General features: G+C 33.4%; 1 protein-coding gene across 4 annotated transcripts in view; it reads right to left on the bottom strand.

Annotated features, from left to right (window-relative positions):
• Positions 1-13,557, bottom strand: part of RBM44 (RNA binding motif protein 44) — a 44,458-nt gene that overhangs the window by 13,998 nt on the left and 16,903 nt on the right. For 2 of the 4 annotated variants that reach the window (XM_021924192.2, XM_031651636.1), the window contains exons 3-12: positions 10,124-11,733; positions 9,798-9,856; positions 8,419-8,580; positions 7,492-7,675; positions 7,381-7,403; positions 6,919-7,015; positions 5,216-5,330; positions 4,360-4,488; positions 1,452-1,531; positions 1,274-1,347 (exon numbers count right to left, since the gene is read on the bottom strand). In XM_021924192.2, coding sequence (XP_021779884.1) covers positions 1,274-1,347; positions 1,452-1,531; positions 4,360-4,488; positions 5,216-5,330; positions 6,919-7,015; positions 7,381-7,403; positions 7,492-7,675; positions 8,419-8,580; positions 9,798-9,856; positions 10,124-11,733 — 2,533 coding nt within the window. Of the gene's footprint in view, positions 1-1,273; positions 1,348-1,451; positions 1,532-4,359; positions 4,489-5,215; positions 5,331-6,918; positions 7,016-7,380; positions 7,404-7,491; positions 7,947-8,418; positions 8,581-9,797; positions 9,857-10,123; positions 11,734-13,557 lie in introns of those variants that run through there. The other 2 variants (XM_021924193.2, XM_021924194.2) reach the window with 2 other exon arrangements.

Here is a 13,557-nt window from a genome sequence, read left to right as displayed (position 1 = left end):
TCTTTATGACCTTGTAGTGGGGAAATATACAGACAAAAACAAAGAGTTGGAAAATCTAATCAGAATTTTAATTATATACACAAGAAAGTTGGGCAATAGCTATTCCTATAAAAGCATCAGCCCTAGACAGTGTCAATGGAAGGATATACACCAAATCCTGGGAAGAGTGGCTGTTTTCAAATGATGAGACTATGGATACATTTTTATAAACTCCTTGTATTTTTGCATTTAACTGTATTTTCTAAATTTCTACACAGAATGCAAAATACTTCAAGTAAGAAAAAAACCATAGTTCTTAAAAAGTATTCAACAAGATACTAAAAGAGTCTTTCACATGAAGTAATGCTCCTAAGATTACAATACTACTTTAATGAAATGTATTAACATCATATCAACAGGTCAAATAATTACAGCTAAACAATTATCTTACAATTATATGACTTCATTTAAGACACACATTTTTAATAAATTGCAACCCCAACTACAAATAGGATCCTTTTCTTAACTGATAAAAATTTTATATCTGAAATAAACAGCTATCACTTTTAATGATAAAACAGTAAAAAAAATTCCATTAAGCTATGGCCATTGTTATTTAATACTTTTGAATCATCTGGCAATGTCACAAAACAGAAAGTAGCAACATACATACTCAAAGTAACTATATGTAAATGAGGTAGCTGTCTACCTAAAATATATTGAGTGTCAACTAAAAAGTAATTGAAATCAGAAATAGTAAAATGAAACACAATTTTCTGAGCACCTACTATGTGCCAGGCTTTATTCCTAGTGTTTCACATATTTTACTTGTAATAGTTTCACAGCAATGTTGTGAAGGTAGTATTATTATGCTCACTTTATATACAAAGAGGCTGAGGTACAGAAAGGTTAAGTAACTTGCCTAAATTTATTAACCAAGTTGTTGACAGAGCCAGGAATTGAACCAATGTTATCTATTTCTGGAAGCTGTTCTTTTACCTAATGTGCTCTACTTCCCTAAGTAATGGCATGTAGCAAGATAAAGCATACAAAAATCAATAACCCTCCTGTATACCATTAACAAGTTACAAAGTATAATGAAAAAAAAGATCTGGTTAAGAACAGTATCAACTCAAGACTGCAGCTATTTGTCCATGTGTCCCCTTTCCTGGCCTGTGAAACCCTGTGAGAATAGCCCTTGACTTTGTCACCACTGTGGCTGATATCTGGTATAGAACCTTTGGCAAACAGCAGACACACAATAATGCACATTGATTAAAGTTGGGAAACACACCTGTAATTAGTAGAAGAATCATAAATTGAAATTTCAGAAACTTGGTATTTTTGGAAATGAGACCTTAAATCGGCCTAAAAGAAGAGAAATAAAAGTTTGTGAAGGGTAGAAAAGTACAACAAAATATGAACAACTAATAAATTTGAAAATGAAGCTCAAAAAAATAATCCTGGTATACCTCAGATACTGAAGGGCAGAGGCCACCAACATGTATCAAATAACCTTTATCTCTTTGTGAGGGTTCAACATTCTTCATTTCTGCTTAGAGAAAAACATGTAACAGAAATGATCCTTATTGTACTGATATGTTTCAGAGAAAATGTGAACGCTGTTACATATTTTATGCTTCCTTTTTACTAACCCAAAGTTTATTATAAAGTTATCAGCAACCATCAGCACTTCTAGACTGAGGACTAATAGCCTGCCGTAAAGATTTCTGGGCCTTAATCACATCATCTTAAAAACTAAAGAGGTTGGGTTAGTTAAGTCTCTTGTAGCTCAAAAATGGACAAATTACATCTAAACAAAGTAATCAATTACTGTAATTGTTGTTCCTCAGTATCCCTGGGGGACTGGTTCTCAGACCCCAAGGATGCTCAAGTCCCTTATGTAAAATGGTATAGTATTTGCACATAACCTACACATATCCTTCCGTATACTTTAAATCATCTCTAGATTAGTTATAATACCTAATAAAATGTAAATACTATGTAAATATTTGTTATACTGTATTGTTTAGGTAATGAGACTCCTAAAAAGTCTGTACATGTTTCGTACAGGCTTCTAAAAAATATTCTCAATCTGCAGTTGTCTTTCATTTGTCTTTGGTTCAGAGAAGTGCTATCTAGAACACTGGACACACACAGGATTTTAACTCCCTAGTGTTAATGCTGGCTAGAGCTAGTGGTCTGAGAGCTCTCATTATGCAAATTCCCTTGCTGGGGAAACATCACGCCAAGAAAACCTTTTAACTGGACAAGCAAGGATCAATAGCAGGTATTATAATATATAGCTTGTAATAATGGTAAGGGCACACAAGAAAAAAAGCAGGGAGACAACTTGAGTTAGAAAGCATGATTTTCCAAACTACAAATACTAGGATTAGGGATAAATTTTTTTCTTGATAAAAAATTTCAAAATTCTTAGAGTACATTTTCATAGTCTCTATTGTGAAGAGAACTTGAAACAAAAAAGGATCCACTGAATAGAGATTCAAATTACTAGCAAATCCCATACCTGGCACATAGGGAGAACACAAATATTTGCTGAATGAATCCTTAAAGTAGCTTTTATTTATATGCTTTATAATTTTTATATAGTAATAGGCGATATGGAAATTTTATTTTTCTCATTAAATAATAATATATAAGAGTAGCCTAACACTTATCCAGTGTTTCTGGTGCTCCAGGCAATATGGCAAGCACTTTATACACATCATCTCATGTAATTCTCACAACCACGCCACAAGGTAGCTATTATTATTTTCATTTTGCAGATAAGGAGGCTGAGGTCTCAGGAGTTTAGGTCACAAATATAGTAAATGGTGGTGCTGGAATCCAGGCACAGTTTGTCGTCGTTAGGTAATAATACCCAACGTTCATTAACTTATTTCATTTGTTAACCTCTTTGAATCATGATGTATTCTATAGAGAAAATAGCAAAACCACCTACCTTTATATTTTTACATTGGAGGAGGGAATAATGAGCTACAGTATAGTAAAAAAGGGTAAATAAGAATCAGAAGACATACATTATACCCATCACCTCACCTTTCACTACTTCAACACAAAATAGCTAATGAACATCCAATGGGCTGCATGCCGTACCTGGCACTGGAGATAGGGAGTAAACAAAACATATAAAAATCCCTGAGCTCACTGAGCTAATGAGAGGATGAGAAGGCAGTCAATATATCAGGTAAGCAAACCATACAGTGTTGTGATAAGTGACATGAAGAAAACTAATGCAAGGGAAGAAAAAACAGAATAAAACTAGATGATATGGGGCTGGGTGCAGTGGCTCACGCCTGTAATCTCAGCACTTCAGGAGGCTGAGGTGGGTGGATCACTTGAGGTCAGGAGTTCAAGATCAGCCTGGCCAACTTGGTGAAACCCTGTTGCTACTAAAAATACAAAAATTAGCCAGGTGTGGCGGTGGGCACCTGTAAGCTGAGGCAGGAGAATCACTTGAACCCGGGAGGTGAAGGGGTGCAGTGAGCCAAGATAGTGCCACTGCACTCCAGTCTGGGGTGACAGAGACTCTGTTTCAAAAAACAAACGACAACAAAACCCCAAAAATAGATGATATAAAGCTATTTACTTTAAATTGCACGTGTGTATTAAATATATACATAAGAAAATGCATAAAAATAGTCATTAAAATATTCATAGTGGTTATTGCAGGTTGGAGAAACCAGTTAATTTTAATTTTCCTATATTTTAAAATGTTATTTAAAAAACCATAATAAGCATTATTTAGACAAGCAGGAAAAAAACAATAAAACCAATGCTGATATGGAAAACAAAAGAAAAATCCATAGAAGATACAAAAAAAAATAAGGAAAGGTAGCATAAACTTACCTAGAAATGATAGAAGGGCAATAATCACAGGTACTAGAGAAAACTATAACTATTCTAAGCAATTAAGGACTATCTAAAAATGAAAACATCCCTAAAATTATTGAAATAAGAGAAAGCAAATAGTTTTCATCATTAACACCAATTTGATAGATTAGTACTGGCTGCCTGGTGGTAACTGGGAAGCTGGTTTTATTCACCAGGTACCCACGCCTGGAAAGAGGAAAACGATGCCCTGCAGGAGTGCTGATGTTGGCCTTGAGCAAGAGAAAGAATGCGGGTATCTACCTGTTAACTAAATCTTGGATTTAAGCTTTTAGCAGTTTTTTTCCTCTTTAAAAAACTGACCTCCAACTGAACCATTTCCTCATTTTTTTATTTATAAAGAAAAGCCAAAACAGGAATAAAATATTAGAACAACTCAGTTGCCCATCACAACACAGAAGCAGGTAAGCACTATTTTACAAATAATCTAGGTTAGGATTTCTCAGTAAATTCTTGAGAACCAACCTAGTGTAAGATCCAAATTCCATCTGTCTTGTTCTATTTGATTTTCTTGTGTTCCTGAGATGTCAACTCCTGTCAGGTTCTCTTTAGCATCAGACCAGTCTTCACTCATCTCTTGGTAATGTCTGCAGTCTAAGACATTAAACACAATGAGCTATGAATGACATATAATGTCCAACACACTGAAAAGTTATCTAAAAACCATGGATGAATCAGCATGATGATGACTACTAGAGTTTTATGTATAAATCTAAAGATAAATATTAGCAAAATAAGAGAACCAAGCACAAAGATTCTCTGAGGAGATTTTCAGTAGTCCTTGAATAAAAAGTTGCTTTCAGTCTGAGTGATCTGTTTCCTAGTTTTCCTTTAATTAAAACACTATTCCCAGCTTATTGAAACCCTTAATTTTCAGCATTTTGAATTGTCCTTTAGTGAAAAAGACATATTATCTTTATATATGCAATAACATGAAACATCTTTGAAAGAATTAAGCTGCATTGCAGCTCTTTATTTCATTACAATTAAATTAATAATCTTTTGGAATGATCACAATCTCTTTTCGTGTGCTAAAAATGCACAATTTAGAGATACAAATTAGATATAACAGAGAATTTTCATACTAAAAACATGAACCAAAAGAATAAGAGTCCATATAATTATTTAGCATTGTCAGCTATATTAGGCAACCTTAAAGATGTCAAATAGCAATAAGAACATATTTGACATTTATAATCAGAATGATGCCTTTCTGTCAATTAAGAATATTTATTTTTCTTTAATGAATAAACACTACCAATACTTTAAACCTTATTTTGTTTTCCAGCAACTATACAAGATAACACATTTTTATACTAACCTTTATCATCAAGTTTCAGTTGACTAAAGTCTGCATTTATATCACCATTTTTAAAGTCATCTTTTTTGGGTGATATGTTTTGTGTAGCACGACTATTGTCAGATGATAAAGACATCTGAGGATTAAGATAACAAAAACAACAATAAATAAGAGCAAATAATTATTATGCTCTTACTATGTGACAGGTACTCTTCACTGGCATTATTCAGCCCTTACAGTAATGAGGGCTATGAAAGCAAAGCATTATCAACTTGACCTGACATGTGAGAAAACAGAATCTAAGTAACTTGTTGCTTCATGTTACACAGTTAACAAGAATTACAATTTGAATCCAGTCTGTGTATAATGACTGTGCTAACACTACTATCTGGCAAAGTGTGGCATACACACGAGAAGTAATCGAGATAATTTTTGGAGGTATATATATATACACACAAGTATTTATCACATTAACCTTTAACAGTTATATATTTAATTTAGTGTATGCCTATGTATATCTTTTATTTATAAGTAGTAGTATTTCTTTCCTATATGTAATAGTTATTATTTACATTTAAATTTATGTAAAAAGGAGAATCATTTAAAGACAAAGTAATATTATAGGTAATACAGGGCTATGGTAAATTGTGAAGATGGTACATGAGTAGCTGAAATTTAGAAACACAGTATACTGAGTTTCATGCATTACCAGTTAATTTAATGAGACAGGAATTAAAACATAATCCCAACTTAAAATAAATATTGTTTTGTAGCTAAAACCAAGATTATAAAGAACGACATCTTCATCTTGTTCTTTAAAAAATAATTTATTGTTCCCTCTAAATAAACAGGTTATACCATTCCTACCATTAAATACATAAAAATCTAGTTTTTGACCTGTTAATTCTTTGTGGATAACTGAGATTTTTTTAAAAAAGAATTTAACAATGGAATAGACAATGTTAAAGTAATTTAATTTTACTCAATCAAGTATTTGACTTTTAACTTTGGAATTCATCTTGGGGGATTAATATTACTCAAATAAAGAAAATCTCAGAGTTAAAACCAAAGTCAGAAAAGCAGACTAAACCCCAGCCTTCCTATTCCATTGCCTCCTTGCTCAATAATGGAATATAACCAATGTTTCCGTAACACTTTGTAATTTTCAGAGTGTTCTTACACAGATTAAATATTCCTTCTCGGTTGTCATCTGACAAACATTTTCTTGGGGGAACGAGAGAATAAGAAAACCTATGACAGGCATTTAAAAATGATTTTCATCATTTCAGTAAAGAAGAAATTATAACTTTACCCTGTCTAAAATGACTGAATTATTACTTTATCTCATGAGATGAAGGTACAAAATGTTAGTTTTAATTGAACTGGCTTAACATGATTATGGCACTAAATTATAGTTTGCCTAGGACAGTCCAGGTTTATACTGACTGTCGTAGAGAATTACCATTACGCTCTTTCAACTGCAAAAGTCTTCTGGCGTGGTGTAAATTATATGGTCACCCTACTCAACATATACGGTTAACATCTGTTTGATCAGGATTTGACATAAATATATCATTATAATCAGTTATATCCATCAAATAGTAGTACACAAAGTAAGCCAGCTGAGTGAAAAGAAGGATGTCAGGGTTTCTGAAAATTATGGTTTACTTTACTTAAACCACACAATTAAAGGTTTACATTGATGAACTTTCAAGGACCCTTACTTGAGAGATTGTCTTTTTTAGGTTCGAAGAAACATCAAAATCTTGAGTCCTCTGATCATCTCGTTCAGCATCTGCTTCTGAAAAGCTAAAAGGAACACTTCAGAAGAAAAACCATCTAATGTTTGACAGCAGAGTAAGGTGACTATAGTTAACTACAATGTATATTTCAAAGTAGCTAAAAGAGAGGACTTGAAATGTTCCTAACACATAGAAATGACAAATACACAAGGTGATGGATATCCTGAATATCGACTTGATTAGTATACATTCTATGCATGTAACAAAATATTACATGTACCCCATAAATTTGTACAATATTAAATATCAAGAAAAAAGATAAACACTTCAATAAAACATTTATCAATGTTCTAAATAGGGAACAAAACAGAAAGTTTAAAGTTAACTGAATTAAGCAAGTTTTAGGATCTAATGAATTATAAATCAGATGAAACCATAACTCACACATGTGTTTCTTTTTTCATTAGCTGGAAAGAGAAAAGGAAAAAAATCTTTGTTTAAAATGTTTTGTCTAAATGAAGTAAAATTTTTAATTTCTAAAACATATATACATACCCTGGAAGCAAAAGTAGAGAAGGTAGATAATAATTTTGATTCTACTGACAGTGGGGGCAGCTCTTCCAGTGGTATGCCTTTGTGTATTTTTTCTTTCAAAGTCACATATCTAACTTTTAAGTCCCCCAAAAGAGACAGTAGTGCTGATCCCACTTCCTTCTTAGCAGAATTACTTGATAAATTCCTGTTCAAAAGTTGAGTGCACAAAACTAAATTATTTCGGCCCAAGTCATCCATTTAACACTAATATTATATTATACACTTGGTTCTTGAACTCCTGGGCTCAAGCAATCCTCCTGTCTCCGCCTCACAAGTTGCTAGGACTACATGTATGCCACAATGCCCAGCTAGTTTGTAAAACAATGTATTGTAGGGATGGCGGGGGGGGGGGGGTCTCATTATGTTGCCCACATTGGTCTTGAACTCTTGGCCTTAAGTGATTCTCCTGCCTCAGCCTCCCAAAGTGCTGGGATTACAGGCACAAGCCACCTTGCTCAACCCCACTTGGTTCTAATTTTACTAGAACTCTAAATATTTTCTTTTAAATGTTGAGTAAAAGAAAAAAATGAACCACAGTAAATGTGTTTTTCTAAGGGCAGTACAAACAACTGTCGATACATAAGCCAGAGAAAGTGTGGTAGCATGTCATGCAAAACCCTCTAACTTCATCCTTACTTGAACTTTATAAAGAAACAACAAATCTATGTTTTCCCTGGATTTGTCATGCCAACCATGCCTGTGGCCCCTCCATGAAACTCAAGGATTCTATTACCCTTAGGCTAACTAACAAACCCAGTAACAATCTACTCCTTACTTTACTCTTCAAAAATGAAAATTAAAGAAACTGTCTAGAATAAACTTAAAGCTAGTGACAAATTCCTAAGAAAAAACAGATTTAAAATTAATAAACACATATTTAATCCTTCCCTATTTTCCATTACAAGTTTGTAAATATCACAACAATGGCGACGACACATCTGATAGTGAACATTTAAAAGGTGCAGCTCTGCGTTTATGGCTCTCTGCATTATTTTCTGACAGCACATTGATGGCAAATCCTTCTCCGTATCTTTAAAAAGTTGAACTTCCCTTTAAAAATAAAAGATAGGATCAGGTAAGATTCCAAACATTTTTCTATAGTAATAACATGCCTCCAGAAACAGATTTTAAATTTTTTATATTTCCTTGTCAAGTTTAAATCAATTTATACTGAGGTTGAAGAGGCTGTAGGAATATATAACAACTTCAGAAAACAAGAAGTTAAAGCTTAATATATTCATTCTAGAAGTCCAGGAAGTAAACAATTCTCAGATTCATACTTTCAATACCAAAAAAGGAAGTATGAATTTGAGAATTGTTTATTCTGGAGAATTGCTCATTCTGGATAAAGTCATTTTGGTAATGACCTTATTTATACAGAACCAATGGATTTTTTTCAACCTAAATCAAACTTTGGCCAAGATTTTTTAAAGTTATAAGTATTTTTGATGAAACTTATTCTTAAAACATATTATCTTTTTAATAGAAAATAATTTACATATTTCTTAATAATTAAGGATCATTAACATAAGTAAATATTTTGCAGTACTATTATATCAAAAAGCCCCAAGTCACTGTTTTTTTGAGTATTAGTAGTTTTTGGAGGTCTTCTCTTATTACTAATTGCCACTTCTAGCTATTCTCAATAGTTTTGCTTCTAGAAACCAATTATTCTATTTAATTTTATAGAACTGAAACACCAGATTAAACATTAGAAGAATGAGTAACAAGTGAAGGAAAAAGTAAATGACCTCAGAGTATGATAACTAATTTGGCTTATCTTAGACTTTCCCTGTTTCTCTCCCTCCCACTTCCTGGTTCTCCACTGTGTTCTGAATTACAAGAGTATCTAATAAATGCAAAGCAAATTACACAATGAGTTAAAATCAAGATTAAAATGCTCCTGTGAAAGTAGTTATTTACTTCTCCAAATAAATGACATATTCCAAAGGTGCTAGTTTGTTTTGGTCTACAGGCGAATAAAATGAAAGGAAATGGAAAATTAAATCAGTATGGATTTGGGTTGAACAAGTAAAGATTAGATGCCACAAGTTTCTGAAGAAATTGAGACTGAAATCTCAGTAAGCGAAGAGCTTTAATATTCTATATTGTTTTAATATTTATTTGAAGGCAAACGGTTGAAACAGATGATTTCTTGAAGTCCATTTTAGCTATTATTCTATATGGGTAAGCATGCTATACAGAAAGCAAATACTATTTTGATTTTTTCTTCCAGATGTATCTGTAAGCATATATATATGATGTACCTCTCAGGATGTTTCTTTAGGTCTGTGATACCACATGGTTTTCTTAATTCCAGAAAATCCTGAAAATATGATTTAAAATTAAATTTAAAAAAACATATGTTACATCTGAAATTCCAAACTAGTAAAATGTATAATTCAATTTCTAATGGACTTTGTGGGAGAAGCTGCCATGAGAGGAGGATAGAACTGGTGGTAATTTACAAACCTTTCCCCTCATCTAGCATTTTCTCACAAAAGCCCTAATTCAACAAACCAAAAACATTTACGTTAGCATACACTGTCTCTTTATAAAGTCTAAATTTTATTATTACTCATATTGATTTTACCTTATTTAGAAAATTTCCATTAGGTTTTAAACTGTCAACTGAGGGAGATTTTCCTGATCCTTTTGTCATAGCCATCTGTGTATCTATACAATCTTCACTGTATGACCAATCTGTACTACAAGCCACACTTTTTTGTTTCTCATTTTGCCATTCATCAGGTCGTTTTTTATTCATCATTGTTATATCTGTGTTGCTTGATGTAGATACTACAGAAGGTCTTGCACTCGTTGCCCTGCTGGTTGTGAAACAAGCCCTAAAATCAGTGCTAACATCCACTGTCTGATTAATTGTGACTGTACAACTTGCTGCATCTGTCAGTGAGTTAGTACATGTTCCTTCTGTATTGTGAAAGCATGTTTTCTTTGTGGTACTGCTATGAGCAACTTTTAGGCAAGTATTATCTTCTATTGCCTGATTATTTCTCACTGCAATCTTCGGTAGCATAGCAGAAAAATCTAAGGCTGAGTCAGGGGTGTTTTGTAGGCTTTCATAATGTGAATATCCACAGGCAGAAATTATTGAATCATCAAAAACAGAGGTCCAGGAAGTTTGACAATCTTTACAGGGTTGGGGTAATGTCTCTAAAGCTTTATCCTGTGGTAATGTGCTAGGATTTTCAAGGTGCAGTAATATTTTGTTCTCAGCAATTTTATTTCCACAAAAATCTTTACTTTCATTTATTTGAGATTTCATGTGTTCAGTATAAGTTTTCATTTTTAATACTTTTTGAGGGCTCAAGGAACCACTCTTAGATTGAGATTCCTGGTTTCCTGGAGAATTGCTTCTTAGTACACTGCCATCAAATACAGTGTGGTACACTGAACTTGTCTCTTTTTCCTTACACTTTTCATGCTTTAGGTCATGATATTCTCTTAACATAACAGAATTCTGAAATTTGGAGACATGAAGTGACTCTTCTTGTCCATAAACATCAAATGAATCTGAAGAGATGATAGAACCACTTCCCGAGTTAACATGATTATCTTCTACATTGCTAGCACATTTAACTTCATAACCCAAATTTCGTAATTCAACAACTTCTGGATTAGATATACCTAATGTTTTTGTTTGGTCAAAAGATAAGTGGTTACTTATGTATTCTTGTTCTTCAGCACTGTGATATTCCTGCTGTGAGTCTTCATCTGTATCATGCTTTTGTGTATCTTCAGCACTTTCTCTATAATTAGCATCTGAAATATTGTAGATTCTTTCCAAGCCAACAGTCTTATCTTGATGTTCCAAAATATCAAAAAACACCTCCTCTTTTTTCTGCACTTCAAGATCTAACTCTGAACTTAAAGAAATAAGACTTTCCTTCTTTAGTTTTGACTCTGGGTAATGTATAGAATATGTTTCATTCAAGAAAGCATAGTCAGTACTGTCTTCAAGTTCACTTGACTGAAAATGAGTACTCTCTGTGTTAGTATCTTGACTCACTGAAAAAAATGGCTCTAATAAATCCATCTTGTCAATATTGTTGATTTCTTTATTATTAGCTCTTTGCTCTAGTGTTGAAGAATCCCAGTCATCATCAGGAAAAGTCAATTTGACTTCATCACAACCATTGGAGGATAATAACAAATTTTCTTTCTTTGGATTTGAAGGTTTATCTGATTAAAAAAAGGATAAAAACATTAACAGCAACATCATAGAATCTAAACACTAGAAAAACCTTAGACATGATCTGGTTTAAGCTCTTCCCAATGCAGAATTACTTTTTACATCTTCCATGACAAATATCCCTTTTAGTAGCAGCTAAAAACTGAACCATTTCCTCCCAAACACATATGTTGAAGGCCAGACCCATGTGTTGGAAATGGGGACTTTGAGAGGTCATTAGGTTTAGATGTGGTCATGAGGGCAAGACCCTAATTATAGGATTAGTGTCCTTTCAAGAAGAGACCAAAAGAGCTTGCTTCCCCCTTCTCTCATGTGAGGACACAGCAAGAAGGCAGCCATCTACAAGCTAGGCAGACACCCCTCACCAGAACCTGACCATGCTGGCACCTTGATCTCAGACTTCCAGCCTCCAGAACTAACAGAAAATAAGTGCCTGTTGTTTAACCCACTCACTGTATGGTATTTTGTTATGGCAGCCTGATCTAAGACAACAGCTAAGATTTTCTTGAATTCTTTCCATGGCAAGGAATTTACTGTTTATAGGGCAGCCACTGTTTGTAAAATGGTCTAATAAGAAACTTTTTTTCTTATAAATTTATTTAATAAATCTTTGGATGCTTCCTAGTGCTAGCCCTAGGCACTGTAAAAACAAAGGAAAAGAAGACACAGATGCTGTCCCCAAGTGCTTATGGTTTTCATAGGGTCATAAGATAAGCACACAAAAATGTAATTTTAAAACAGTGCTGACAGAGTTGTGTTGATGGAGCAGGTAAATTTTTGAAAAAAAGGGAAGCAGACTTCAGAAAAATTTTGTATTTCAAACGTGTTTTGAAACAAAATAGACAAAATTATTTTAGGTAAATCCAACACAAGTACAATCAGCTGTGTGAAAGAACATGGCATTTTCAGGAAATTGTAAGACAGCTTGTCTGTAGTAAAAGAACTCTTATGAGTGTGACAGGAATTATGAACTGAAAAAGGCCTTTTATGATGTGCTAAGAAGTTTGGCTCTTATTCTAAGACAACAAAAGACCACTGAAAACTCATTAAAGGGTAGTAATGTGACTGGAATTAAGTTGTGGTCATTCCTGGCAATAGAAAGACTAAAAACTTGAAAGAGGAGAATAAAGGCAGGTATCAAAAGTGTACAGAAGTGGAACTAAAGAAGAGACTGGCACGAAAGTTCCACAACTGACATGTCTTGGTGGCCAATTAGAGATGACAGTAACAGGAAGAGAGAGAGAGCAGTGGTTTTCAAAAGATTTTTTTTTTGACTAAGACCATAATCGGAATTACATTTTATATCATGACCCAGTACACACATACGTATATGTATGTGTATTAAAACAAAAATTTTACCCATGTCCAGTGTATTCTGGTATTTTCTATTTTATTCTATTCCATTTCTTTAAAAAAAAAGTTGATCACAATCAGCTAAACTGATGTTATGACTTACCAATTGGCCAATAAATACCTACTTAAATAGCACTCAAAGATAATGCTTACATGTTTACAACTTGGTACTATAGTTGAATGGGAATATTCAGGGCCAAAGAGATAGGGACTGCATGAAGTGCAGGTTTAGAAGGTAGAGAGGAAAAATGAGGAGGAGGATAAGGATAATGAATTCAATTCTGGTCAAGTAGAGACCCAGATGTGAATTGTCTGTCCAGTAAGCTGTTATAAATACGTGGTTGGAGATGACAGAGTTGTTTAGAAGTCTTTTATACATTCTAGATACTAATTCCTTGTTGTTGTTTTTTTTACATTTGTAACATAACTGAATTTTCCTAGCTTATTGCTTGTCTTTTATT

This window comes from Papio anubis, chromosome 10 (genome assembly GCF_008728515.1).
Source record: "Papio anubis isolate 15944 chromosome 10, Panubis1.0, whole genome shotgun sequence".
Classification (NCBI taxonomy): domain Eukaryota; kingdom Metazoa; phylum Chordata; class Mammalia; order Primates; family Cercopithecidae; genus Papio; species Papio anubis.
This window is presented reverse-complemented; position numbering and strand designations above follow the sequence as displayed.